We start from the raw sequence: 27492 nt of genomic DNA, 5'->3' as shown, positions 1-27492 counted from the left end.
TTTCCTCTGACAGAGAGAACATACAGATACACTGCGTCATCTGAACATGATGCTGACATTTACAGAATGTGTTCTGGATCTGACAGCAGTACGGGGAGGGAACCCAGACCTGTGTACTTCTGCAGTATCACTGTACCAAATCCAAGAGAGCATAGTTGTTGATCAGATTAGCCAACTAAGCAAAGAGTGGGGGTAAGTATGTGGTCAAATAGTATCAAGAGAATTAGTAAAAACCAGACGCATCAAAAATGTTTTTGGACAAAAAAAAATGGATTGGATGTTTTTTTCCTCTTTTAGTTTGGAGTGATTATTTACTACATATAATGTTATTTAGGAATAAATTTTTAACAATTGAAGACACATGAGAAAGATATAGCAAAGGATAGAGAGAGATATGCTAATAGATAGATGAGGACCATGTTTTCTGGCCTGCCACATAAGCTGGGGAAAGTGGCGAGGATTGCAAACTTGTGTTGAAGTAGTTTTTTTCTGAACCTAGAAATCTATGTACCATCTTGTTTCAAATCCAAGTCCTCTGTGATCCAGTTGACCAGGCTGTAGCAGCAGCACTGAGGTGGAGGTTGGGAAGGAGTGTCCAACTTTGACCTTTAATCAGTGTAGCCAATCAGACCTGATACAAAATCAGAAACAAGGAGAAATGGGAGAAATTTGGAGCGGTGGAAAAGGGCAGCTCTATTTTCTGCCGCCTTTCTGGAGGAAAAAAAAAAAGGAAAAGAAAAAAATCCCTGCAAAATGTTTGCTTTTCACAACTGTGAGAATACCGGGGGCATAGGAAATGACACTGCAAGAAAAGCACAGCCAGTTGCTTGTGGTAAGACCTTGACCTCAGGTATTCAGTCCCCTCGAAGAAGGGTTCCTTTTAAAAATGTCTACGTTAAAGCAGTTTGTATTTGCTGCTGCAATTACTGGATGAGCAGATGTACTCTCAACCCGTGACAGGGTGTTTGTGGAGGGAAAGTAGGGGTGGAGTTGCATTTAAAACATCTGTTTTTTCTGCTGCTGCTGGGTCTTGTGTAGGATTGTGATAAAAAGTGGTGTTTGCCTAAGGCTTGGATGTGTTTGAGAGAGGTTTTTTGATATATAATTACACCTATTTTCCCCCAGACAAGTAGAGCAGCTTGTGCTGTATATGAAAGCAGCCCAGTTACTGGCATCTTCTCTGCATCTTGCCAAAGCACAGGTCAAATCAGGGAAACTGAACCCATCCACTGCTGTTAAGCAAGGTAGGTGCAATATAATCTCATCTTCTTTCCTTTGAATTTTCTTTAGTTATATGTCACTCAAAAAGCTGAAGTTGCAGCGTCTTTGTTGTCTTCTGTACAAGAGCATTGTAGATATGTACAGTTGCACAATTCTGATAGTAAACAAAGATACAACTAGCAACTGTTAAGAAATGGACAGTTTTTAATTTGAAGCATTAAGATTTGATATATTTGATACTTCATTCGTACTAGTAGCAGAGTAAGTAAACATTAGAAACACAAGATTAAACAGATTAACTTTGCCTAGCATTGGGGAAGTTGTACTTAGGCTGTTTGTGGTTTTGTTATTGTTGGTTTTTTAATTTCTTTTTTTTTTTCCCAGTTGTGAAAAGCCTCAATGAGAGATACAAATTCTGTATCAGCATGTGCAAGAAACTGACAGAAAAGTTGAATCGTTTCTTTTCGGATAAGCAGAGGTTCATTGATGAAATCAACAGTGTAACTGCAGAGAAACTCATTTACAGCTGTGCTGTAGAAATGGTAAGTCACTCCTTTTACCTAAATGATAGGACATTGAGATCAATAACACATTGATTCCTTTTCTCACATACCTCTTATTCATAACCAGAAAATAAAATGTATGTTTCCAGATTTCTGTTCATAGTAATTTTTGCTAGTCTTTCGCTTTTCATCCTGCCCTCCCTTAACTGTTGCTACAGTCCCTGGCAGATACCATTCCTCGGGGGTATTTCCCCTCCATCAGCACATCTGATACATAAACACTAGGAAATGAACTCCTAAGCCACACAGCCTCTAAAAGTGCCCTGTGTGCTGAAATACTATCCAGTATGGTTTACTAAAGCACAGAAACAACAGAAGAAACTTTCTCAGTCCACCAGGTCAATTTGAGGAACACCGGCCTTGTTCATACAAAGCAAATATGGCACCAAACATGTGGAAGCTTTTTTATGTAATTGAGAAACTTTATATCTGCCAGAGAGCAGGTACAGTAAGCATACTAGAAACTTAAAAGCTTTTTTTGATGAGAGGGAGGTCTTTTTTACCATAGGTGTCACAAAAAAGGTACCAGCAAATATTGTGCTTAACCCTGATAATGGTGTGGTCTTGCACAATTAATTTGACTTCTTTACAAGAGAATATAGGTATGAGAATGAGTATACTTATTCATATATTGTTGTAATTTCAAAATATGTTGTAACACATAAACACACAAGATCAGAAAGTGCTTTTACAGCTTATGTGCAGAACATCCTTTGCTAATACAGCACAGGGGCTCTGTTTTCTGACTGCATTTTGTTGTCTTATTGTCATAAAAACAGATCAGCTTAATTAAGGCTCAAAAATAGTTTATTAATGGCACTTTAATGTAATCCATTTTGAATTTTTCATTTCAGTATTTGCCTAAAGCAATTTATGTAACTGAATCTACTGAATGATTCCAGGTTCAGTCAGCAGCTCTAGATGAGATGTTTCAGCAAACTGAAGATATTACATATCGATACCACAAAGCAGCCTTGCTGCTGGAAGGACTGACTAAAATACTGCAAGACCCTGCAGATATAGAAAATGTACACAAGTGTAAGTTTATGCTGAATGATGAAAATATTGAAAATTATACAGAATTTAATTATAACACTGAATTAATCACTTTTTTCCTTTTTTGACCTTTCTGTTTTCAGATAAGTCTAGCATCGAGCGAAGGCTTTCTGCACTTTGCTATAGCACAGTGGCTGTATATGAGCAGTAGGAATATCCCAAGGACCAGATGGTGTGAACATAAGGGACCACTTCAGTGATACTGCACTTTTTCACTACAGCTTAATTGTTGTCCTTGTTCTGCCCCACGTGGAAGATGATTCTTACATTTCTGTGGTGACTACCAAAGAAACAGCAGCATACTCAAAGAGGAGAAATTCCAAAAGTACATTTGTAGAAAACTTGCCTTACAGATCCAGCAGCTCCTTTTTCTTCCTAGCAACAGAATTTAAAAGAATCTGTCTTCACATTTCAAACTGATCCTTGTACGTGTGTTTTGACTTGAATGATCAGGGGTTTTTTTCCTCATGAGGTCTATAGTGACTGGATCCTTCTGCATCAGGTACAAAAAGACATTTCCCTCAGAAGAGTCCCTCAAAAGTTTGTGGAAAAAAAAGTTTTTAAATTGTCAGTAAAATGTGTCTGACTGAATCTGGGAAACCCTAACCATGTGCAAGTGCTGTTCAAAGCTTTTGGGGCTAAGCTGGCTTGTATCTGAGCTCGCATGTTGTAAACATGGCTCAGCTTGTCTTGTGAAGGGATGGTGAGAAAGTGTTCTTTTATTGGGGGGGAAAATGGTAATGGAAGAAATTGCGCTCCATCTGTGCAAAATCCTCAGTGGGTTTTCAGCTGATGTGGATACAATTTGAAGATCTTCTTCCAAAACACTTTGTTTTGCACTAATTTACTAAAGCAACTGTATATTCATTTTCGAAGAACTATATTAAAAAAAAAAAAAAAGAGAGAGAAGGCACAATGGACTTGGCTGAATTTCATTTCAGTGTACATAAAATTCTTTTCAGAATTTCAAATGTAGCTTCTAGAAGACTTTCAAACAAACTGTAAAAACTTGTATTCATGTGAACCTTTCCATTTTATACCTATTTGTCTAATACTTGAGTAACTACTGCTCTGGACTTTCTCAGTGATAGCAATGTTGAGTTGCTGGTTGTTTGCTTTTTATATAGATTTGGTTGCATCTTTTGTTGTGCATGCGAAATGTGCATTAATGCCTGCAGTCTCTAGGGGTGTAATGACAGTTCTCAGTAGTCTTGCTTCTTGGGCAGTATTACAAGAAATACTGTAAACTGAGAGGTTCTGCAAGGAACCACGCAAAACCAGAAAATAATGTTGGGATTTGAGATGCTGATAAATTGATGTAGAATATCTACATAGTGTGTGTGAAAAATCAGGATTATTTTGTGTGCATTTTGGGGGAGAGGTGGGAAGCTTCATTTAGCCTTATAGGCATTATCATTTCAAGCATCCCATGAGATTATCAGGACAGCGATTTGCAAAGTATTTAAGCAGATCAGCTTCTCTGGAAATGGTTCCTTTACTTTATTTTTGGGACTTTTTTGTTACTCAACTGCTTGAATACTTGAATAAACCATTCTCCAGGACAAAATCATTTTAATCCTCTTAAACACAGTGGTCTGAACTATTTGACAAAGTTGTACAGGGCTTACACATCAAAATACTCTTTCAGTGTTTGGATAACCATGTGTTTCCTTTACTTTGACAGAGTAATGTACTTTTTATCTTATTTATCTGTATGAAATTCCAACAGTTAATTTGAAAGTGTTTGTTTATATAATGTTTGTATTTTTAGGTCTTTAATACGGTGTTTCTACCTCTCCTTTGTAATTGCATGCATTATTCTTGAAACTAGGTAATAACTCACTGAACTGTTGTGTAATAGCCTTTTTATTATGGCCTGTATAAATGTATATTAAGGTAAAATAAATACTGACACTAGAAGTGTTTCTATGGTAAAGCCGAGTTTGTGTGTGTCTGTAACCAAAGATCAGTGGTGTTAACTTCGGGGGGGGGAACAAAACCAACTGTCTGTACTTGGCTCATTAAATCAATTGCTGAATGTTGCCTGGAAGCTGAATCTACTTGGGTCAAGAGACGCTCACCTCATGGCGATGGGGCAATGAGCTCATTATCTCTGGATAACCCTGGCACAAAGTGTCCCCGAGTTTGTTTTCAGTTGCTTTGGGAAAACAGTTTACCTTGCTTTGTTGTTTGTCGTGAGGTTTTTCGTTTGTGGGGTTTGGTGGTGGTGTTTTTTTTTTTTTTAAACAGCTTTGAAAACAAATATGTTAAGTAGGTTCTTAGGTAACAGTTGTACATTCTTTCAGCAAGGTGCTTGTTTGTTATTTCTAGCAAAGAGGAGCTGACTGGACTGCCAAAACGGCACATATAGAACTAAAAATAAATAAATAATGATAGAAAAAAAACTGGCAGTAAGTTACAATTTCTGTCCAAGCCTTACAAAAAGCAGGTTTCCTCCAGCTTGTAGCTAATATCCTCTCCCCAGCTGAGGTGTGCTGTGATAGCTGGTATACAGCTGTTGTATTTCTTAGTTGTACTATCATTTTTTTTCCATTTTATTAAAAAAAAATAAAACCTGCGCTTATGACTGGCACATAATAAAAGAAGATGAGGAGTGAGTGAGCAGGGAATGCTAATGAAATATCTGAACATGAATCTAGGAACACAGTGAAAGCCTTAAAGCACGAGTCTAAGAGATAGTTCTCGGGAAAAGCAGCCTCATGATTTTTTATTGGTTTTCTTTTTTTCCCTCAGGATTCGAGTTCATTCTCCTCACTCCTGCCAGTGAGACTACAGCTGCGCAAACAGGAGAAGAAAAGGGCTATTCTTGCTCGCTGTCTTCAGCAGGAGGAGGCCAATGCTCATGGCCTGTCTTTCTGCATAAGCTCATTCCAAAGAGACCCTGAAGCTGTCCTCTGTCTTCAGCTCTCCACACTGAACAGCAGGTGCTTGGTTTTGTTTTTTTTTTTTTAGCCTTTTGAAAGATAGAACCTGAAAGGAGATACTTGATGTACTGCTTTTCTAGTTCAACTCTAGCATCTACTCGAGAGCGCCATGTTCTTCTGTACTTCCATATTTTCACTTTCTCCATAATGTGTAGAATTGACTGAGAAATCTAAAATGTAGCTTGATTCTGACGTTTGCTGCTTTTTATATGCAAGAAGATTAATTCTTGACCTTTCCTCTGATACAGAGGATGAAATCTAGTTGATGTAACTCACAGCTGGTATGTTACAAATTACTTAAACATTTTTCAGTTGAGATGTGAGTTGTTGGTCCTGGGACTCGCTAGGTTCTGCATTGCTCTCGCTACTTTATCCAGCAACATCAAGATATTCCTGTTGTCACCTTATGGGTTCAGAGGCAGTAATTGTTGTGATCCATCGGTACCACAGTGCTGTGCAGTGTACAGTCCAGGGGCACTGAGAAGGGAAGCTTTCTCCTTCCTGTAGATCAAGTAAAGCTGGACACTTGCTTTCAGAGCTTGTTGAGGCTTTGAAATTCAGACAGGCTGACTTGTGATCTGGCTTGTGACCTGCCTCTTGTTTGGCTCATGCTGCTGCTTCTGTTTTTGGTTGGTTGGTTGGTTTGATTGTTTTTTAATTTTGATCCTTTGACTTTTTGTCATCTGCTCTGAACTCTGCTTGTCACTGACTTTTTTTTTGGCTGTCCAACCTGAGCCGTAACCCTGGCTGTGGCTTTTTAATATAACTGCATGCTTTGCTCCTCCTTTCTGTAGGTCAGCGAAGTATATCTCAGTAACCCCTCTCTTGAAGTCTTTCAGACAGTTGGAGCCCGGTCTCCCTAACTCTTGGCACTGCTGCTTTGGACAAACACCTTTTCAATAGCCTTTTGTATGCGGCAGGCTCCCCCCTCCTCTTTAGCTGAAAGCAAACTAAATGCCAGTGGTGCTGTTGAGTCTTGTTGCAGTCTTCGTGCCAATCATTTTCATTGTTTCTTTGTGGCTCTTTCACATTTTCCGTGCTCCAGCTATGTCTACAACGCAGCCCACAGACCACGGCTTTGTACTGCAGAGTATCTTGTTCTCGCAAATGTGAGATCAGCCTCAGCTTTCAAAACAAGTGATGCCATAAATGATCTGAGCCGTATTTATTCTTGTAGGTTCCTTAAAGCTACTCCCTGTTGTTAATTTTCTGCACCCGCTTTTCTGATGGAGTGCTATTTGGGCTTTTGTATCTGCCTGGCTTGTTGTGCCACTGCCCAGATTAGGTGATTTAGAAGTAAACACTTGGAGCCGTACACAGGATACACGTTTAAGCAGAAATTTAGGATTGCCAGCCTGGCTAAAAACTTGGTTATGTCCGGGTGGTGTGTGAGCTGTTTGTATATGTATAGAATAGCTGCGTTAGTTGGTGGACTCTTGAAAGCAAATACCGCATATCTTATCCTGTAAGGCAAAGTCCTCCTTCACCAGGCTCTAGTGGCTGCTGTTGGGTACGGGAATTAACCGCGGTGCCTTGCTTAGAGCTGACGCCAGGAGGGGACCTGGAGCAAGAGGCTGCTAGGCAAGGAGGGAAGAGGGGCGGCAGCAGCTCAGATCCTCAATCAAACATCTCCTGCCGCTCTGTGCCAAGTCCCGGCGGTCAGAGCACCTCCCGCACTGCTTACCTCCCGCTTCTCCTGGCGGTAATGACTTCCCCATAACTAGTTCCCTCCTTCATTGTTCCTTAGTGGCCGAATAAAAACAGAAAACGCTGTCAGCTCCGAGGCGGAGGGAGCACGCTGAGACCCACGCGTCTCGCTGCTGCCTCCTGGGGCATTCCCCCTCCTCCTCCTCCGCACCCCGGACTTCTCGGGAACGGGGGGGGGGCCCTTGCTACCCCAGGGCTGCCAGCCTCGCCCAGCGGCTGTCGGCCCCCAGGCGGGGTCTCTGCCTTCGTCCAGCCGGGCACAGCCCGCGGGGAGCCGGCACCGGAGGCCGGGCCCCCACCGGCAGCCGCTGGGGGCTGGGGGCGCTGCCGCTGCGCCCCCTCCTTCGGGGCCTTTTCCCGCGAGTTTGCCCCTCTGCCCCGCCCCCATGCACTTGGCCCCGCCCCCAAACCCACAGGCCCCGCCCCCGAGCGCCGCCCGTTGCTTCCATTCCCCCGGGACCGGGGAGCGGCCCCGCGCCCGGCCGGCCCCGCACGCTTGGGGGTGTCGGGGGCTCGCAGGCGCACGCGGGCAGGCTCCGGTCCCCCGCAGCGCCCGGCGGGCATGGAGGGGATGCAGCAGGTCGTGGGGCGGGCCAGGGCGGCCTTCGGCTCGGGACGGTGCCGCCCGCTGGAGTTCAGGATGCAGCAGCTGAAGAACCTGGAGCGGATGGTGCGGGAGAAGGAGGAGGAGATCGCGGCGGCCCTGCGGGCGGATCTGCACAAGGTCAGCGGGACGGGGTCCTTCTGCCGGGCGGGGCGGGGCGGCAGCCGGGGGAAAAGCGAAACCCCCCGGGTTTTGTCCTGCTCGTTGAATCGTGAAACGGCTCGGGCCGGAAGGGGCCTGAGAGGCCATCCAGCTCCGACCCCCTGCCGTGGGCAGGGTGGCACCCACGGGGTCAGGATGGGCAGGACCCACCCAGGCTGGCCTTGAACGGCGCTTGTGCGGCTGGGTGAGCTCCGTGGCCACCCCTGGGTGCCCGCTGTCAGCACCCCTTGCAAGCTGCCTGTCGTCGCAGTCCGGGCACAACGCGTACACCCACGAGATCCTGACCGTGCTGGGGGAGCTGGCCCTGGTCATGGAGAAGCTGCCGTCGTGGGCGGCCCCGCAGCCGGTGAAGAAGAACCTGCTGACGATGCGGGACGAGGCGTACGTCTACCCCGAGCCGCTGGGGGTGGTGCTGGTGATCGGAGCGTGGAACTACCCCTTCGTCCTGGTGATGCAGCCGCTGATCGGGGCCATCGCAGCAGGTGGGGACCCGCGTGTGGCCCGAGTCCCCTGCAGGGTGTGCGTGGGAGCCCATGGGAGGCGAGAGGAGCACGAGGACTGAGCAGCCGTGCTGGGCTTGTGTCCTAGGCAATGCAGTGGTGGTGAAGCCGTCAGAGGTCAGCGAACACATGTCCCAGCTGATCGCTGATATCCTCCCCCAGTACCTGGATCAGGTGAGTGCAGCTTTGCATAAGGCGCGTTGTTCATCGACATCTTGCGGCTGCTCCAGTGCAGCTGCCCCAGGCCAAGGGAGAGCCGGGTGGTCACCCGTGCTGGAGGCTTCGAGGCGTGGGAGCAGCTCCACAGCCTGACTGAGCCCTGGCCTCCAGCTCTGTTTCTTCTGAGTTTGCACGGGGCAGTGTGATAAGCGGAGTTTCATGTTATGGGCAGCGAGGCCGTGAGGGTCAATATAAGGCTGTCACTTGTCCCTGCAGGAGCTGTACCCGGTGGTCACGGGAGGAGTGCCTGAGACAACGGAGCTGCTGACGCAGAGATTCGACCACATCCTCTACACCGGGAACAGCGCCGTGGGCAAAATCGTGATGGCAGCGGCTGCCAAGCACCTGACGCCCGTCACCCTGGAGCTGGGTGGGAAGAGCCCCTGCTACATCGACAAGAACTGCGACCTGGCCGTCGCCTGCAGGTCGGGCTGCCACGGGCCCAGGGCAGGGGCTGAGCGGTGGGGCTGGGGATGGTGAACATGTCTGGGCCGCTGTGGGCCCCTGGGTAACGGTGTGGTGGTGCTGGGGACTGGAAGGGGCTGAGCGTGGTGGAACAGTCTCCCTCTTGCTGTAGGCGGGTAACGTGGGGGAAGTACGTGAACTGTGGGCAAACCTGCCTTGCCCCAGACTACGTCCTGTGCGAGCCGTCCATCCAGAGCCAGGTGGTGGAGTACATTAAGGCAAATCTGCAGGTGAGGCTCTTGTGCTGTGGCCACTGACGCCGTCACCTCAGAGGTGTGAGTTTGTGACCTGGCGGCCCCAGAGCTGCGGCCGTGCTGCAGGTGCGTGAAGGGCTTTGGTTCTGCTCTGCCCTTTGTCAGGAGTTCTACGGGGAGGATGTGAAGAAGTCTCCGGATTACGAGAGGATCATCAACAAGCGTCACTTCAGGAGGATCGTGAGCCTGCTGGAAGGCCAGAAGATCGCCCACGGGGGAGAGACGGATGAGGCCTCCTGCTTTATAGGTAGCTGTGGCGCGTGTTGGGCAGGGGCCCTGTGGTGGGTCCTGCTTGCTGTGCTGCTGACCGTGTGTCCTGTGCCCTCCCGCTTGCCTCAGCACCCACCGTCCTGACGGACGTTTCTCCGGAGTCCAGGGTGATGGAGGAGGAGATCTTTGGCCCGGTGCTTCCGATTTTGTCAGTGAAGGGCGTGGACGAAGCCATTGAGTTCATCAACAGTCGGGAGAAGCCCCTTGCCCTCTATGTCTTCTCCAACGACAAGAAGGTGGGTCAGGGCTCCGTGCGGCTCGGTGCTGGGTGCGGCCTTCCCAGGCAAGGCTTGGTGCTGGGCCCTGTTTGCTGCTGTTTGTGGGAGGATTGCAGTTTTTGTCTCCTGTGGGACAGACGTGTCCGCAGGCAGAGTTGCCAGAACCTCCCAGGCACATGCTGAAGCACTCAGCATCTACATGGCATTGCGAAACAGAGGGGTGGATAAAAGGCTGAATTTCCTGCTTGGGATCTAGCTCGCCATGCAGCTGTAGGTGATCCTAGGGACTTTTAATGTTTTGCTTTGGGGGGGAGTTCCCGTGTTTCCAGCTTTTCCATTTCAACTAGTGTTGTGTGGAGGTGGCTTGTCTGAGGTGTCAGCCAGAGAAAGTGAACGTGAGAGCCTGTTGTCCCATGGCTCCCTTCCCGGTGCTGCTTGGTGACGTCTGGTCTCTGCTGGGCCTTTGTAATTTTGTTGTTGTTGTCATTTTTTCTTGCGTCAGGTAATCAAGAGAGTCATCACAGAAACCTCCAGTGGGGGCGTCACTGTAAATGATGTCATCATGCATTTCTTCCTCCCAACCTTACCCTTTGGTGGTGTCGGTAAGTTGCTGGGGCTCCTGAAGCATCGTGCCTTGCTGCTTGTTGTGCCATGGCACTGCAGTGGCTGTCCTGCGTACAGGAGTGTACTCCTGCGCCTGTCGCATGTGAAGGGCCTCTGTATAGCAGGCCTCAATAACGACAACAAATTCTCCATGTCCCTTAGGAGAGGGGCTAAGAGAGGGAAATATGTTTGGTACATGTTGTTGGGAGGATTGAAGCGTTTAGTGCGGATTCATCTAATTTCTTTTTATTATTTTTCAAGAAAGCTAGTTGAGCTTTCCAGAGAAGGATTTGGATGCTACGGTGCTCGCAAATTGATGGTGAGGCAGCGGCGTTCTGCTGCTGTGACCATCACATGCTGTGCTGGGACTGAGAAGCAGAGGCGTACCCTGCAAGGGAACTCAAGAGAAACCCTTTTCACTCAGTATAGGTTGGGTCTGGGAGGCACATGTGGTGTTTTGAGGGAGGGAGGGAGCAAGATCCAGGGGAGTGCTGGGCATGGCTCAGATGCGTAGGGAACGGCACCTACAGGGACACCCTGAAACCCTGGAGTTTGTGCAGTCAAAGGAGGGTGGGAAAGAAGAGAAATGGAGTGCAGATGGACGTCTTAGGGACTGAGAAGTTCTGTGGAGAAGGACACATCCTCTCTGCAGGAATGCAGGGGAAAAGTTATGCTTTAGAACTGTAGCGAGCCAAAATCCCGGTAGGTAACTTGCACTGCAGCTGGCAAGCAATGGAAACTTTCCTGTGTTTCTGCTTGCCGTGCTGGTGGCCACAAGTAGCCAAAGGCTTGGCCTGCCAAGCCTGTGGTGTGACCTGGCCGGGTTGTGTGTCCCAGGGAACAGCGGGATGGGCACCTACCACGGCAAGCACAGCTTTGAGACCTTCTCCCACCTCCGTGCCTGCTTGATCAAGGACCTGAAGTTGGAGGGTTTGAACAAATTCCGGTACATGCCTAACAGCCAGAAGAAGGTGGATTGGACCAAGTTCTTCGTTTTGAACCGGTTTAACAAGGTCTGAGTTGGACTGTTGTTGAAGAGATTATTGTGAATTTCATGTTTGTGGCTCGTTAGATACGAAAGATACCACATGAAGGAGATGAACATTTATTGCATCTTTGCACTCAGCAGGGTTATTAATAAGGCCCCTTTTTGCCACATCTTTTCAGACAAAGTTTCTGCTAGTTTGAAATGGAATTGATATTCATCAGAAGTGCCTCACATCTTTCTTGTATTATACTGGAAAATGCGAATCTTGATCGGGATGTTTAACTGTTCATGTATTACCTAAACAGACGGGGTAGATTTGAATTTCATAAAGATTAGAATTTCATAAAATTTTCTATATAAAATAGAAAGAGAACAAGTGGCTCAAAGGGGAATAAAGCTATTACGTTGGGTGTTTTTTTTACTTATGCTAGTACTACAGGGATGCAAGTCGGCATTATTTGTTTAGAAATGCTTGTCACAAGGGAAGTTCTCACCCAGCGCCACTCCGGGGTGACTCAGCTGATGTTTTGCAACACTTAAAGCAACCTCAGCTTGTTTCTGGTCCATAGCTGGCTAAAAGATGTCCCTGCCAAGGACGAGGGGCCATCTCCCAGGCTGGCATCACGGTGCTGCTCTGTCATTCCTGTCAACACAGGGGAGCCTCAGGTTTCTGTGAAAGCAAGGCCCGGTAGCAGTCTCCTGGCCCCAGGATGAGATGCAGCTGGGATGAGATGCAGCTGGGATGTTTACCTGCTCTGTGTGCTGCCAAGCACAAGCAGCACTGCAATGGCATGGAAATCCTCTGGCTGAAGGGTGAGAATTTTCAAGCAGGAGAGCAGACGCTGGAAATCAGCCACTGTGGAAAGCACAGGTAAGTAATGGTCTCGATGTTCCTGCAGCCATCCTGTTGTGGGTGTGCTGACTGCAGAGGATGCGTTGCAGTGCTGACACCCAGGACACAACGTAATACTCCAAGAGTTCACAGACTCTTCCTCTGTCTGCAGTAGCATGAGCCCCTTGTCTAATTTTTCTTGGACTCTCAGGCAGCATGGCATGCAGACAGAGCTTTGACATAACCTGTGTGCAAGCATGTTAAATAGGATAAAGGAGAGTGTGTAAACAAGGTGATGCTCCTATGAGAAAAGTTCCCACTTTTCCTCCTTGTGTCGTCTTGAGTGCGAACCCAGCTCCTTTTAATGTATCACAGTGCAAGGGAGCCATCAAGCCCAGCCTGTTTTTCTTTGCATAGTGCCTGCTGCGTGCAAGTAGGGGCAGTTGCTCATCACTCTTTTCCACAGCAGACTGGTTACTGCTGTGGTTTATACAGTCACTTGTGAAATGTTCAGGTGCTGGCTGAGCCGCAACCCGCAAGTTGTTTGTTGCAAAGCCACCTGGCTGCAGGACGGCCAGGCTTTGTGTTGGGGGGAGCGGTGGCTCAGGCACAGCGCCTTGGGCTTAAGCTTGCCCCCTACCCTTGGAGAGACCCTGATCTGGGAAAGCATCATGGAGCTGGAGCTGAGGTGAGGGGAGCAGGGGCCGAGGAGGCTCTGGGCCTGGATGTAGGGGGCTGGGGCAGCCTGGGAGCTGCGGGGCAGTGCGTGCTTGGCTCCATCTCAGGGGCACGAGCACCCGGCTGCTGGCCCTGCACGGCGCAGAGGTGAGTGAGCAGGTGCAGGATTAGCTGGGCATGGTTTTGGCTGAGGAGCTTCGCAGTAATAACGTATGGCCCCTGTAAGAGCGTTGGGTATGCTGCCTGAGGAACTGCGGTGTCTGAAATGAGAGCGAGTAGCAGCTCTGCGGCAAGTTCCCAATAAGCCGCTGCAGTTCTTGGAAGCTGGGGCGGGACTGATTTAACTGGAATTAGCCCGGCCTTGTGTCAGTGCAATTCCCTGATGTGTGACTCGTGTTCGCCACGTGAGCGCTGCGGCAAGCTTACGCTGATCAGCCTCCTGCTCGTGCTTCTTTTGCCTCCGTATCCCCGACGTGTTTTCAGTGCCCTGCTCTCCCTTGGCTCACTGTGACCGCAGCCTCCGCGTGTGTGTGTGTCCCCCCCCCAGCAGGGGGAGCTGGAAGGGCCCCACGCTGCTTCCAGCAGCACCAGGCTCAGAGACGCCGTGCCGGGGGGGGTGGGAGTCCGGGGGAAAGGCCGCCCCGTGCCACTTGCCCTGCTTAGATAAGGGAGCCCGGAGGGGGGGGGACTTTGCCCCTGCGCCGTTGCTGCCAGCGGCTGCCGGCCCCCGGCGGGGCGCGGGGACCTGGAACCGCGGGAACGGCCTCGCCTTGGCCCCGCCCCCTGTGCCCAAAGCCCCGCCCCCGCTGTTCCTAGCCACGCCCCTTCCCTTTAGCCACGCCCCTCTCGCCGCTTCCATTCCGGCCGGAGGGGGGCGGCCCCGCTGTACCCCCCCCACACACACCCGTACGGGATGGGCCCGGCCGCGCCACCGCCCTCCCGGCGCCGATTGGGCAGGGGGCGGGGCGGGGCGGGGCGGCCGGGGAGCGGCTGGGGAGCGGCCTCCGCCCGCACGGCCCCGTCCGGCCCCGGGCTGCCCTGAGCGGGGGGCAGCGCCCGGCGGGCATGGAGGGGATGCAGCAGGTCGTGGGGCGGGCCAGGGCGGCCTTCGGCTCGGGACGGTGCCGCCCGCTGGAGTTCAGGATGCAGCAGCTGAAGAACCTGGAGCGGATGGTGCGGGAGAAGGAGGAGGAGATCGCGGCGGCCCTGCGGGCGGATCTGCACAAGGTCAGCGGGACGGGGTCCTTCTGCCGGGCGGGGCGGGGCGGCAGCCGGGGGAAAAGCGAAACCCCCCGGGTTGTGTCCTGCTCGTTGAATCGTGAAACGGCTCGGGCTGGAAGGGGCCTGAGAGCCCATCCGGCTCCGACCCCCTGCCGTGGGCAGGGTGGCACCCACGGGGTCAGGATGGGCAGGACCCACCCAGGCTGGCCTTGAACGGCGCTTGTGCGGCTGGGTGAGCTCCGTGGCCACCCCTGGGTGCCCGCTGTCAGCACCCCTTGCAAGCTGCCTGTCGTCACAGTCCGGGCACAACGCGTACACCCACGAGATCCTGACCGTGCTGGGGGAGCTGGCCCTGGTCATGGAGAAGCTGCCGTCGTGGGCGGCCCCGCAGCCGGTGAAGAAGAACCTGCTGACGATGCGGGACGAGGCGTACATCTACCCCGAGCCGCTGGGGGTGGTGCTGGTGATCGGAGCGTGGAACTACCCCTTCGTCCTGGTGATGCAGCCGCTGATCGGGGCCATCGCAGCAGGTGGGGACCCGCGTGTGGCCCGAGTCCCCTGCAGGGTGTGCGTGGGAGCCCATGGGAGGTGAGAGGAGCACGAGGACTGAGCAGCCACGCTGGGCTTGTGTCCTAGGCAATGCAGTGGTGGTGAAGCCGTCAGAGGTCAGCGAACACACGTCCCAGCTGATCGCTGATATCCTCCCCCAGTACCTGGATCAGGTGAGTGCAGCTTTGCATAGGGCGCGTTGTTCATCGACATCTTGCGGCTGCTCCAGTGCAGCTGCCCCAGGCCAAGGGAGAGCCGGGTGGTCACCCGTGCTGGAGGCTTCGAGGTGTGGGAGCAGCTCCACAGCCTGACTCAGCCCTGGCCTCCAACTCTGTTTCTTCTGAGTTTGCACGGGGCAGTGCGATAAGCGGAGTTTCATGTTATGGGCAGCGAGGCCGTGAGGGTCAATATAAGGCTGTCGCTTGTCCCTGCAGGAGCTGTACCCGGTGGTCACAGGAGGAGTGCCTGAGACAACAGAGCTGCTGACGCAGAGATTCGACCACATCCTCTACACCGGGAACAGCGCCGTGGGCAAAATCGTGATGGCAGCGGCTGCCAAGCACCTGACGCCCGTCACCCTGGAGCTGGGTGGGAAGAGCCCCTGCTACATCGACAAGAACTGCGACCTGGCCGTCGCCTGCAGGTCGGGCTGCCACGGGCCCAGGGCAGGGGCTGAGCGGTGGGGCTGGGGATGGTGAACATGTCTGGGCCGCTGTGGGCCCCTGGGTAACGGTGTGGTGGTGCTGGGGACTGGAAGGGGCTGAGCGTGGTGGAACAGTCTCCCTCTTGCTGTAGGCGGGTAACGTGGGGGAAGTACGTGAACTGTGGGCAAACCTGCCTTGCCCCAGACTACGTCCTGTGCGAGCCTTCCATCCAGAGCCAGGTGGTGGAGTACATTAAGGCAAATCTGCAGGTGAGGCTCTTGTGCTGTGGCCACTGACGCCGTCACCTCAGAGGTGTGAGTTTGTGACCTGGCGGCCCCAGAGCTGCGGCCGTGCTGCAGGTGCGTGAAGGGCTTTGGTTCTGCTCTGCCCTTTGTCAGGAGTTCTACGGGGAGGATGTGAAGAAGTCTCCGGATTACGAGAGGATCATCAACAAGCGTCACTTCAGGAGGATCGTGAGCCTGCTGGAAGGCCAGAAGATCGCCCACGGGGGAGAGACGGATGAGGCCTCCTGCTTTATAGGTAGCTGTGGCGCGTGTTGGGCAGGGGCCCTGTGGTGGGTCCTGCTTGCTGTGCTGCTGACCGTGTGTCCTGTGCCCTCCCGCTTGCCTCAGCACCCACCGTCCTGACGGACGTTTCTCCGGAGTCCAAGGTGATGGAGGAGGAGATCTTTGGCCCGGTGCTTCCGATTTTGTCAGTGAAGGGCGTGGACGAAGCCATTGAGTTCATCAACAGTCGGGAGAAGCCCCTTGCCCTCTATGTCTTCTCCAACGACAAGAAGGTGGGTCAGGGCTCCGTGCAGCTCGATGCTGGGTGCGGCCTTCCCAGGCACGGCTCGGTGCTGGGCCCTGTTTGCTGCTGTTTGTGGGAGGATTGCAGTTTTTGTCTCCTGTGGGACAGACATGTCTGCAGGCAGAGTTGCCAGAACCTCCCAGGCACATGCTGAAGCACTCAGCATCTACATGGCATTGCGAAACAGAGGGGTGGATAAAAGGCTGAATTTCCTGCTTGGGATCTAGCTCGCCATGCAGCTGTAGGTGATCCTAGGGACTTTTAATGTTTTGCTTTGGGGGGGAGTTCCCGTGTTTCCAGCTTTTCCATTTCAACTAGTGTTGTGTGGAGGTGGCTTGTCTGAGGTGTCAGCCAGAGAAAGTGAACGTGAGAGCCTGTTGTCCCATGGCTCCCTTCCCGGTGCTGCTTGGTGACGTCTGGTCTCTGCTGGGCCTTTGTAATTTTGTTGTTGTTGTCATTTTTTCTTGTGTCAGGTAATCAAGAGAGTCATCACAGAAACCTCCAGTGGGGGCGTCACTGTAAATGATGTCATCATGCATTTCTTCCTCCCAACCTTACCCTTTGGTGGTGTCGGTAAGTTGCTGGGGCTCCTGAAGCATCGTGCCTTGCTGCTTGTTGTGCCATGGCACTGCAGTGGCTGTCCTGTGTACAAGAGTGTACTCCTGCGCCTGTCGCATGTGAAGGGCCTCTGTATAGCAGGCCTCAATAACGACAACAAATTCTCCATGTCCCTTAGGAGAGGGGCTAAGAGAGGGAAATATGTTTGGTACATGTTGTTGGGAGGATTGAAGCGTTTAGTGCGGATTCATCTAATTTCTTTTTATTATTTTTCAAGAAAGCTAGTTGAGCTTTCCAGAGAAGGATTTGGATGCTACGGTGCTCGCAAATTGATGGTGAGGCAGCGGCGTTCTGCTGCTGTGACCATCACATGCTGTGCTGGGACTGAGAAGCAGAGGCGTACCCTGCAAGGGAACTCAAGAGAAACCCTTTTCACTCAGTATAGGTTGGGTCTGGGAGGCACATGTGGTGTTTTGAGGGAGGGAGGGAGCAAGATCCAGGGGAGTGCTGGGCATGGCTCAGATGCGTAGGGAACGGCACCTACAGGGACACCCTGAAACCCTGGAGTTTGTGCAGTCAAAGGAAGGTGGGGAAGAGGAGAAATGGAGTGCAGATGGACGTCTTAGGGACTGAGAAGTTCTGTGGAGAAGGACACATCCTCTCTGCAGGAATGCAGGGGAAAAGTTATGCTTTAGAACTGTAGCGAGCCAAAATCCCGGTAGGTAACTTGCACTGCAGCTGGCAAGCAATGGAAACTTTCCTGTGTTTCTGCTTGCCGTGCTGGTGGCCACAAGTAGCCAAAGGCTTGGCGTGCCAAGCCTGTGGTGTGACCTGGCCGGGTTGTGTGTCCCAGGGAACAGCGGGATGGGCACCTACCACGGCAAGCACAGCTTTGAGACCTTCTCCCACCTCCGTGCCTGCTTGATCAAGGACCTGAAGTTGGAGGGTTTGAACATATTCCGGTACATGCCTAACAGCCAGAAGAAGGTGGATTGGACCAAGTTCTTCGTTTTGAAGCAGTTTAACAAGGCCCGCTTGGGACTGATCTTCTTGGCCCTGCTGGGGGTTGTGGCAGCGGTGGTGATAAAGGTGAGCTTTGGCTCTTTGCTCTCTACCTGAGTGCATGTGCAATTCATCTTATCTGCTGCCAGTTCTTTCTTTGCAATTGCTGTCCTTTCTTAGAGGCTGGCCTGTTTTTTTTTTTTTTTTTTGTCCTGACACGATATCTGGCCTATCTGAAATTACTAATATCTCTTCACTCTTGCAAATGGTATCTAGAATAGGAATGTCCTTAGAGATATCTCCTAGGTAGGCTTCTGTACTATTTCTTGCTCTGCCCTGGGTGGTGACACCTCTGAGAAACTCCCTTCAGAGGTACACGGAGGTTGGTGTATTTTGGACAGGTCTCTCAGGTGTGATTTGATTTTCAGGGCTTGCTTCAGCAGGGCAGTGCAGAGGGGAGGCTGTGATATAAAGCTGAGGTCTGTTACAAGCTCTTGTTCGTTGCCTGGTTGCAGCCCCTTTCTGACCTCAGCTCAGTTATTTCTCTTTCCTCCCCTGTTTCCAGTTGGGTAGTGAGGAAGGGTTGGATGTCCTCGGGTCTGTGCAGGAAGCAGAAGCCTGCTGGCAGCAGCTGGAGGACTCAGGGTGCCTCCTGAGGTGGAGCAATAGGATCTGAAACTCCAAGAGTTGGTTCTCTGTGGCTGGCAGAGCAGGCACTATGTGTGCCTGCACTGGCTGCTCCTCGCAAAGCTCAGCAGAGCATCCTTCCTGGCCCTGTCCTGGGGATTTAGTAGCCTTAAGGGAGCAGCCATTGCTCAAAAAGGAGATGACAGTTCGTTGTTCTGTGTTGTTACTGCTGTGAGGGGAGGTGCAGGAGCCCAACTAGCAGGAGGAAATAACCAGTCTCCACATTTGAGTGCAGGAGGAAGTGCAAGAGCCAACAACTGGCTCAGGCCTTGAAGTAACAGCCAGGGAAGCAAGCCCTGTCTAGGTGAATGACTCCTCAGTGAAGAAGGGGAACTCACAGCATCTTGAAATCATTTGGGTTTTCTCAGAATCACCAATCTGTGCTGAAGAGAAAAGTTCTCTTGATTGTGCTGGCTGTTCAGAGGCTGGGCTGGCTCAGTGGGTGTTAAGGAGAAGCAGGTTTCAGAGCACTGCTGTTGCTGTTACAGTGAGGTAGGCATCTTTTTCTTTTCCTGTGTGCAGACCTGGTTTGAAATTGGGTGAAACTTTGTTAGAGTAGTGAATGTGGGGTTTGGAGAGGTTCCCCCTGGCACCAGAGAGCAATGCTTTCCCTGGCAGCAGTCGGAGCTCATTCAGTGTCCAAGATAACCAGCAGCGTGTGCATGCCAAGGGAACAGGAGGCAGGTGAGCTGCTGCCAGTGACACCCTGGGGAAGCAGAGGGGAGCGAAGGGGCTTTGCTTCATGCTGTTCTAAAAAGACAAATGGTTTTGTTTCAGCAACTTCATCACAGGATGGTGGTGTTGTGTTTTGCTTTCACAGATGGCTTACTACTGAAGAGAGGAGAAGGCACCATAACCCGTGTGCAAGATATTCTGAGTGCTCACTTTGTGTCTGTTTCTGTGTCTTTTTTTTTTTTTCCTTTTGAGCTGGGTTATTTCAGTGAGCTGCTGAGCACAAAGAGTAGCCCTGGAAAGGCACTGAACAGGGAGAAGCCTTGGACTCTTGTTTACTAAAAGGCCATAATGAAAGAAAGGGACCTTTGGGTATAAGCTCTCAAAAGGAAAACTGAAGAGCAAGAAATACCAGTACCTACCACCACCCCGTGCCATGCAGAGCACGGCTTCCAGGAACACACACCCTGTGTCTTACACCAAACTGCTTAGCTTCCTTCAGTGACAAACAAGAGCTCACGTTTCAGCTGTAGCTGGGCTGACATTGTTTTCCCTGCAGTTTTTGGGATGGTTGCTCTTCTGTCGTGCTCCCTAAGAGCCACTTGTCACTAAGAGCCACTCTCTTAGTGACAAGTCTGAGACAGGCTGTGCTGGCTAATGATTTGTGCCAATAGTGATGGTTATGAATAAACCAAGCTTGCCTTCTAATTGAGGTGAAATATTCCTGCATCCCTATGAGTGAGAATCATTCATAGCTGGTCAGGTGATGTAGGCTGCCACCCTTTTTGGGGCTCTAGTTTTCATCACATGCCTGTTAACAATTATTTGACAATTAGAAGATAACAAAGAAGATATATGCATTGCTTGTGTTTTACTAATAAGAATATCTTATGCTTGTACAAAAAAAAAAAAACCTTTCATGGCCTGTAGAGAGAAGTGGTAATCATGAAAAACCTGTTCCTGGTCAGAGAGTCCTTGAAGGGAAAACAATTACAGAAAGTGTGTGTACTCCTTTGTGTTTGAGCTTCTGGGTCTGCTATAATCTTGCACTGGGTTATAATATGGGACCTGTTCTAGCTTGGGGAGACAATACTGGAGAAATTTAAGATGAAAGGACCTAGTAAATGTTGTTTAAAGAAAATTTAAAATGATGAGAGCAAGAGGATGTAATTCTTAGAAAATTGTATTCGCTGTGCAGGAGGTGGGACTTCTTCATGTCTGGTGAAAATCCATATAAGTATTTTTAATGATATATTTTACAAGTACAAAATAAACTCTATGAATTTAAATAATGAAGTAAGTGTGGTAAGTCACTGCAGTTTCCTGTGGAATCCTGCCTGTCCTCTGCCACTCCTGGTTCCGGCCAAACATCACAGATGTGTTGCAAGGTGTCAAGCTGATCAACAGATGTGCCCCAGGACAGGAACGCAGATCCTCAGCGCAGTGGTCTCCCTGCTCTTGGGGAATGAATGGTATGACTGGCTGGACCATTTCTGCTCCTGCCCTGTGGAAATCCATCCATCCAGTGTCTCCCACCTGCAGATGCCAGTTTGGGATTTGCTCTCACCTGGACGATAGCGCAGGCTCCGTGTTGTTGACTCCCGACAGCTGCAGCAGCACACGAAAACATCCCCTGGCTCCATGCTCTGAATCAGAGCAAAGCCACGTGGTCTCACAATCAGGCACAGGCCTCTGAGTCACTGCCCCAGCTGAAACGCTGCCATTGCAGCACAGCCAGCCCTCCTGGGACGAGCACGACCGCTTGTGTGCCTCTTGATGGTAAACAACACGCAGTAGCGTGGCTGCGCCCTGTGCTGGAGAGGCCATCGGGGGTCCCTGCTGCCTGTCCCGGTGCTTCAGCGAACCCGAGACAAAAAGGACAAAAAGGACAAAAAGGAGCAGTGCTTTCTCCCATGCAGAGCAAAGAGCTGTGATTCAAGGTTTGTGTATTCGCAGCACGAGGATATATCTGGGTAAAGGGTGCCTTGTATCTAAGCAAGAGCCCTGGGCCTGAGCCAGATATTCTGTTGTGGGAGGAGAGTGCTCCAGCTGTGTCAGGGGAAGGGCTTGTCCCTGCTCGTGCTTGCACTGGGAGACCAGCTGAGAGAGAAGCTGCTCTGAAGGTAACTTTCCTTTTTTCCTTTTTTTTAATGAGTCATCTCCTTTCTTGGTTGGCCTCAGGTTGGTGTTGTGCAACGGTGGAAGAGAATGGGGAAGGGCAGATTGTAGTGGGTGCAAGGGAACCTCAGAACTTCATTTTGTGAGGCAGGGATTGTGAGCAGACTTCTTGTCCCGACTAAAGCCGAAACGCTGCCCTGGGAGGCAGGATGAAGCCTCCATGATGTTTCCTAATGGCAGCGTCATGTGAGGGCCTCACAGTTGTGCCGCAGTGGGCTGGCTGCTGGCACACAGCTCAGACTGCAGCTGCTGCCATGCAGGACACAGTGATCTCCATGACATGGCTCCTTAGAACACACCTGTGAGCAGAGGGGAGGGCAGCAGGTAATTTAAGCCCGGAGAAAGCACCTGCAGGGAGATTCACCAGCTGTCCTCAGAGGTTGCTGTGAGAGGAGCCCTCAGACTGAGGAGGAGGGTGGGCTGCTCCACGTGGCTGCCTCAGGAGCAGGAGGACACCCAACAAGGTGAGCACATCCCAGCCTTGCTCTGGGTGCAGCATTGCTCAGTGGTGGCCCCGTGTTGAGCGTTCCCAGCACTGGAGAAGCCGCCTCTGCCTCCTGGCAGTTCGTGCAGTCTGCCCGGGGCCCTGCGGTGTGGTGAGTTCGCTGCTCTCCCCGCAGCGCCCAGCAGCCATGGAGGGGATGCAGCAGGTCGTGGGGCGGGCCAGGGCGGCCTTCGGCTCGGGACGGTGCCGCCCGCTGGAGTTCAGGATGCAGCAGCTGAAGAACCTGGAGCGGATGGTGCGGGAGAAGGAGGAGGAGATCGCGGCGGCCCTGCGGTCGGATCTGCACAAGGTCTGTGGGCAGGGGCAGTTGCCAGCTGAGGGAAAAGCAGCAACCCCTGGGGCTGCCTTTGCCCTGCCGGGTTTCTCCTGATGTCCCACATGGACCTGGATGAGCTCAGTGGCCTCTCCTGGCTGCTATGGTGGGCGCGGGAGGTGGGTGCCTGTTATCCACACCCTCAGTGAGCTGCCTGTCGTCGCAGTCTGGGCACAACGCGTACAGCCACGAGATCCTGGGCGTGCTGGGGGAGCTGGCCCTGGTCATGGAGAAGCTGCCGTCGTGGGCGGCCCCGCAGCCGGTGAAGAAGAACCTGCTGACAATGCGGGACGAGGCGTACATCTACCCCGAGCCGCTGGGGGTGGTGCTGGTGATCGGGGCCTGGAACTACCCCTTCACCCTGATTGTGCAGCCGCTGATCGGGGCCATCGCAGCAGGTGGGGACCCGCGTGTGGCCCGAGTCCGAGTAACCTGTGGGGGCTGTGTGGGGGCTGTGAGAGTTGAGAGGAGCACGAGGACTGAGCAGCCGCGTTGGGTTTGTCTCCTAGGCAATGCAGTGGTGGTGAAGCCGTCGGAGGTCAGTGAGCACACCTCCCAGCTGATCGCTGATATCTTCCCCCAGTACCTGGACCAGGTGAGTGTGGCTCTGTGCCTGATGTTGGGACTGTCTTGGGGAAACACCTGCCTTGCTTTCAAAGGGCCCAGTGTGTTAGAGGTGAATCAGTTGCCTGCTATCTCCAAAAGGGCATAAAAAGAGAGATGTGGGAAGGCTTGAATTAGTCTTAGAGTACAGAGACGCACTGATATATTCTTCCTGCTTTCATGTAGCCTATTGGGCCTACATAGTCTTCCTGTCTTTTTGACGTTCATCACAGTATAAAGGCCTGTGCAGGTGTTTCTCACTGCAATAGCTGCTGTATGGGTTGCTGGCCTGTAGGTAAGCATGATTTTGTGCCGAATTCTGCCTGTGCTTAGCTCTTCCTGAGAATCAGGGGCTGTTTGCTTAGTGGCTGTCAACCTTCACTTTTCACATCCTGCTGTGCTTAGAGCATAGAGCTTTGTTTCTTCTCCACTTGTCTGACATCAATTGCCCTGTTCCAGTGAGGCTGTCCCACTTACAGCACGGCTCTGCTGTACAATTTGCTCTCAGGAACTAATGCGTTCTTTAGGTGGGGAGGGAGAGCTGAGGAAGAGGAGAGCCGGGTGGTCACCCGTGCCGTAGGTTTTAGAGTGTGCAAGCAGCTCCGCAGCCTGACTCAGCCCTGGCCTCCAGCTCTGTTTCTTCTGAGTTTGCACGGGGCAGTGTGATAAGTGGAGTTTCATGTTATGGGCAGCGAGGCTGTGAGGGTCAATATAAGGCTGTCACTTGTCCCTGCAGGAGCTGTACCCGGTGGTCACGGGAGGAGTGCCTGAGACAACAGAGCTGCTGACGCAGAGATTCGACCACATCCTCTACACCGGGAACAGCGCCGTGGGCAAAATCGTGATGGCAGCGGCTGCCAAGCACCTGACGCCCGTCACCCTGGAGCTGGGTGGGAAGAGCCCCTGCTACATCGACAAGAACTGCGACCTGGCCGTCGCCTGCAGGTCGGGCTGCCACGGGCCCAGGGCAGGGGCTGAGCGGTGGGGTTGGGGATGGTGAACATGTCTGGGCCGCTGTGGGCCCATGGGTAACGGTGTGGTGGTGCTGGGGACTGGAAGGGGCTGAGTCTCCCTCCTCCTGTAGGCGGATAACGTGGGGGAAGTACGTGAACTGTGGGCAAACCTGCATTGCCCCAGACTACGTCCTGTGCGAGCCGTCCATCCAGAGCCAGGTGGTGGAGAACATTAAGGCGACTCTGCAGGTGAGCACGGAGGCTCTCGTGCTGTAGCCGTTGTCCCCGTCACCTTGGAAGCGTGAGTTTGTGACCTGGCGGCCCCGGAGCTGCGGCCGTGCTGCAGGTGCGTGAAGGGCTTTGGTTCTGCTCTGCCCTTTGTCAGGAGTTCTACGGGGAGGATGTGAAGAAGTCTCCGGATTACGAGAGGATCATCAACAAGCGTCACTTCAAGAGGATCGTGAGCCTGCTGGAAGGCCAGAAGATCGCCCACGGGGGAGAGACGGATGAGGCCTCCTGCTTTATAGGTAGCTGTGGCGCGTGTTGGGCAGGGGAGGCAGTGGCAGGATGCAGACAGCAGCCATGGGCCCTAAGGTGGACCCCATGTGTTGTGCTGCTGACCGTGTGTCCTGTGCCCTCCCGCCTGCCTCAGCACCCACCGTCCTGACGGACGTTTCTCCGGAGTCCAAGGTGATGGAGGAGGAGATCTTTGGCCCGGTGCTTCCGATTTTGTCAGTGAAGGGCGTGGATGAAGCCATTGAGTTCATCAACAGTCGGGAGAAGCCCCTTGCCCTCTATGTCTTCTCCAACGACAAGAAGGTGGGTCAGGGACGTGCTTCCCCCAGAGGAGGCTCTGTGTGGCTCGATGCTGGGTGCAGCCGTTCCAGGCACGGCTCCGTGCTGGGCCCTGTTTGCTGCTGTTTGTGGGAGGATTGCAGCATTTGTGTCCTGTGGGTCAGACGTGTCCCCAGAGTTGCCAGAGCTCCCCCAGAGGCACATGCTCGAAGGACCCTGGTCTTGCACCTGGTCTTGCACCCCATGTCTCGGCTGGGTGCTGCTTCCTCACAAGTCCCCTGACCCCATGCAGGATCAGGTGCTGGCTCAGGAATTCAGGTCAGGGATCAGCACTGGCACGACACCACCGCACAGTGTGTGGGAGGGCTGAGCTTTGCCCAGCTGGTGCTGTTCTGCTGCTTAAGTAATGTAAAACTGAGTCAACAACATGTAGGGTACCCCCAACAAAACCTTTTGGGTCTGGGTTTGCGTTCAGTGTCCGTGTTTGCCTCTGCTTCATTGAGCCCCTTCCCTGTCCACTGGCCCTGAGCCAGGCGGTGTTTTGAGGCTGCTCCTGCAGCTGGCAGAAGTCCGCCACGTGTGGCCATGTCTTTAGGTGTCATCTGACTGAGGTGTCCCACCAAGGCCTGCCCTGAGCCGTGTCACCCACAGAGCACTTTCTGTAGGCACCCACGGCTCCCATGTCTGGTGGGACAGCCCCGTTGGCTCTCCAACACGACAGCAGCAGCTGCTGAAGCTATAATATTTACCTGATGTGGTGCGAATGGATACAAGCACAACCCTGACACCCGTGTGCCCTTTGTAAGAGCACGGGGGATGGTGGCCTGTCTTGATTTTCCTCTGTTCTGTGCCATCTCTCATTTTGGTTTAGCTGATCAAAAGGGTGATATCGGAGACCTCTAGCGGCGGTATGACTGCCAACGACGTCCTCATGCACTCCGCGGTCATGGATCTGCCCTTTGGCGGCGTGGGTAAGCCCCTGTTACACGTACTTGATTTTCGTGCCCCAGTGGCAGTGTCTGATCCTAGTTCTGCCATCCCCATTTGGCAATTTAGGATCTTTTAGCTGCGTTTTCCCATTAAATACATTTCCATAGTGGGTACCTTTGTGAAATGGCTTATTAGTGGTTGGAGTAGCATTGGTGCTGGCCCTGAGAGGAAAACTCTGGCACATCTGCGTGGCTCCAGTTCCCCCATGTAGAGTGAAGTTGCCCAGGGGTGAGCAGCTGGTTGAACCTCCGTGGCTTTGTGGCAGAGACAACCTGGCTGTGTGCAGTGGGCTGAGCTCTTGGGTGTTTCTGACAGCAGGTTGCTGTACGTCCTCTTTACATCCCACCGTGTGAAAGAACAGCCCGCGTCCCTCCCTTGTAATTTCAAGGGTGTGTGCACAGAGCCAGCCTGAGCTGCAGCAGCAGTTCAAGGCAGCGAGCTGTCCTCACTTATTTCTGGCGGGTTGTTAGAGCTGCTTGTTGCTTCTCTGCCCTGGGGGAGCACAGCAGCTCTTCTCAAGTGTGAGAAGCACAGTGAGCAAGCTTTCCCTGTGTCCTTGGGGCTGCAACGCAGAAGTTAAGAAATGCGGCTGTCATAATGAGTGAGAGGCTTGGCCTGCCAAACCTGTGGTGTGACCTGGCCGGGTTGTGTGTCCCAGGGAACAGCGGGATGGGCGCCTACCACGGCAAGCACAGCTTTGAGACCTTCTCCCACCACCGTGCCTGCTTGATCAAGGACCTGAAGATGGAGGGTATGAACAAACTCCGGTACCCGCCTAACAGCCAGAAGAAGCTGGATTGGGTCAAGTTCTTTGTTCTGAAGCAGTTTAACAAGGCCCGCTTGGGACTGATCTTCTCGGCCCTGCTGGGGCTTGTGGCAGCGGTGGTGATAAAGGTGAGCTTTGGCTCTTTGCTCTCTACCTGAGTGTGTTCCCAGCTGCATCCCCTGAGCCTCACCACGTCCCAGCCTCCATCCACCATTGCCTCGGGCCTCACTGACGGCCCTACAGGGCTCTGTTCCCTCTCTGTGGGACTCAGCCACATTTCTGTGCCCCTTTAGGTGATGTTCCTGTGACGAGGGGTGCTCTGTACTCAGCTGCACATTGGGCCCGTAACTCATCATTCTCATCCTGCATTCCTATTCTTGCTGCAACTTCTCTTCCAAGGCATCTGACCCACTGATGACGGAGAAGCAAATGAACCCCAGTTAATGAAAAGGTAATCGGTCTGCTGGACCGATGCAGACTGAAGCCATCGGTCCTGCCTCAGCAGCACAGGTGGAAGGAGGTAGTGTCTCTGTCCTGCTCTCCAAACAGGAGCCCATGGAAAAGCTCTTGGGCACGGGGGGATCATGCCACAAGCACATCAAAGGAAAGCCACGTGTTACTGAGCCCATCATCTATGTAACGTGTCTCCTGTGATCCCTATGTAAAGCTGTCTCATAGTAGCAGGAAGCCTGACAAAATGCGTGTGACAGATGGGGACTGCAGGAGCGGCAGGGACATGGCACTGTTGGTGCACAGCATCTGGTGCTGGGCACCAGCAAGGGGGAGCTGCTGTGACCCAGCTCTAAGGAAGAGCCTGAGCAGCTGGTGATCTTGTGCATAATTTCATTTCTGATTTTTGGTGTACTGGTAGTCTTTTACCTCTGAGACTGTAACTGGAAGCCTGACCCTTGCTGAATAAAACCTTTCTTTTACCGCGAAAGCCACGTGGGGCCTGGGACTA

The 27492-nt window shown here is 52.1% G+C and overlaps 3 protein-coding genes and 1 long non-coding RNA gene across 6 annotated transcripts in view; 3 read left to right on the top strand and 1 right to left on the bottom strand.

Moving 5' to 3' along the window:
- Nucleotides 1-4776, top strand: part of ULK2 (unc-51 like autophagy activating kinase 2) — a 39915-nt gene extending 35139 nt beyond the window's left edge. Inside the window, exons 24-28 of one of the 2 annotated variants that reach the window (XR_013941085.1) lie at nucleotides 14-192; nucleotides 1126-1244; nucleotides 1606-1763; nucleotides 2639-2822; nucleotides 2924-4776. Coding sequence is in view for 1 of the 2 variants with exons in the window: in XM_080562609.1 (XP_080418735.1) it covers nucleotides 14-192; nucleotides 1126-1244; nucleotides 1606-1763; nucleotides 2687-2822; nucleotides 2924-2991 (660 nt within the window). In the remaining variant the exon portion in view is untranslated. The remainder of the gene's footprint in view (nucleotides 1-13; nucleotides 193-1125; nucleotides 1245-1605; nucleotides 1764-2638; nucleotides 2823-2923) is intronic. The other variant, XM_080562609.1, reaches the window with a different exon arrangement.
- A 3139-nt stretch (nucleotides 4777-7915) lies between these two features.
- LOC308180636 (aldehyde dehydrogenase family 3 member A2-like) lies at nucleotides 7916-13904 on the top strand. 2 transcript variants are annotated; one of them, XM_080562635.1, is made up of 10 exons: nucleotides 7916-8216; nucleotides 8509-8740; nucleotides 8847-8932; nucleotides 9194-9402; nucleotides 9555-9672; nucleotides 9802-9943; nucleotides 10036-10202; nucleotides 10687-10786; nucleotides 11625-11800; nucleotides 12431-13904. In XM_080562635.1, the coding sequence occupies exons 1-10, from the start codon at nucleotides 8055-8057 to the stop codon at nucleotides 12449-12451; spliced, it is 1413 nt and encodes a 470-aa protein (XP_080418761.1). In that variant the 5' UTR covers nucleotides 7916-8054; the 3' UTR covers nucleotides 12452-13904. The 2 variants fall into 2 exon arrangements, with proteins under 2 accessions (XP_080418761.1, XP_080418760.1); XM_080562634.1 differs by lacking the exon at nucleotides 12431-13904 and having other exon boundaries at nucleotides 7917-8216; nucleotides 11625-12145.
- A 340-nt stretch (nucleotides 13905-14244) lies between these two features.
- LOC308180901 (uncharacterized protein) lies at nucleotides 14245-27470 on the top strand. Its single transcript, XM_080563326.1, has 22 exons — nucleotides 14245-14512; nucleotides 14805-15036; nucleotides 15143-15228; nucleotides 15490-15698; nucleotides 15851-15968; nucleotides 16098-16239; nucleotides 16332-16498; nucleotides 16983-17082; nucleotides 17921-18156; nucleotides 19125-19194; nucleotides 19279-19283; nucleotides 21369-21551; nucleotides 22227-22400; nucleotides 22591-22822; nucleotides 22934-23019; nucleotides 23764-23972; nucleotides 24112-24229; nucleotides 24366-24507; nucleotides 24633-24799; nucleotides 25647-25746; nucleotides 26424-26659; nucleotides 26825-27470. The coding sequence occupies exons 1-22, from the start codon at nucleotides 14351-14353 to the stop codon at nucleotides 26837-26839; spliced, it is 3189 nt and encodes a 1062-aa protein (XP_080419452.1). The 5' UTR covers nucleotides 14245-14350; the 3' UTR covers nucleotides 26840-27470.
- On the bottom strand, nucleotides 20329-21368 carry LOC308180653. The gene is made up of 2 exons (XR_013941091.1): nucleotides 20996-21368; nucleotides 20329-20885 (listed from the first exon to the last, which is right to left on the bottom strand). It is a non-coding gene; the product is annotated as an uncharacterized lncRNA (long non-coding RNA).
- Nucleotides 27471-27492: the final 22 nt, after the last annotated feature.

This window comes from Anser brachyrhynchus, assembly GCF_964034855.1.
Source record: "Anser brachyrhynchus genome assembly, chromosome: 20".
NCBI classification, from domain to species: Eukaryota; Metazoa; Chordata; class Aves; order Anseriformes; family Anatidae; genus Anser; species Anser brachyrhynchus.
Note: the sequence above shows the minus strand (reverse complement) of the source record. Positions and strands in the feature narration are given on the sequence as shown.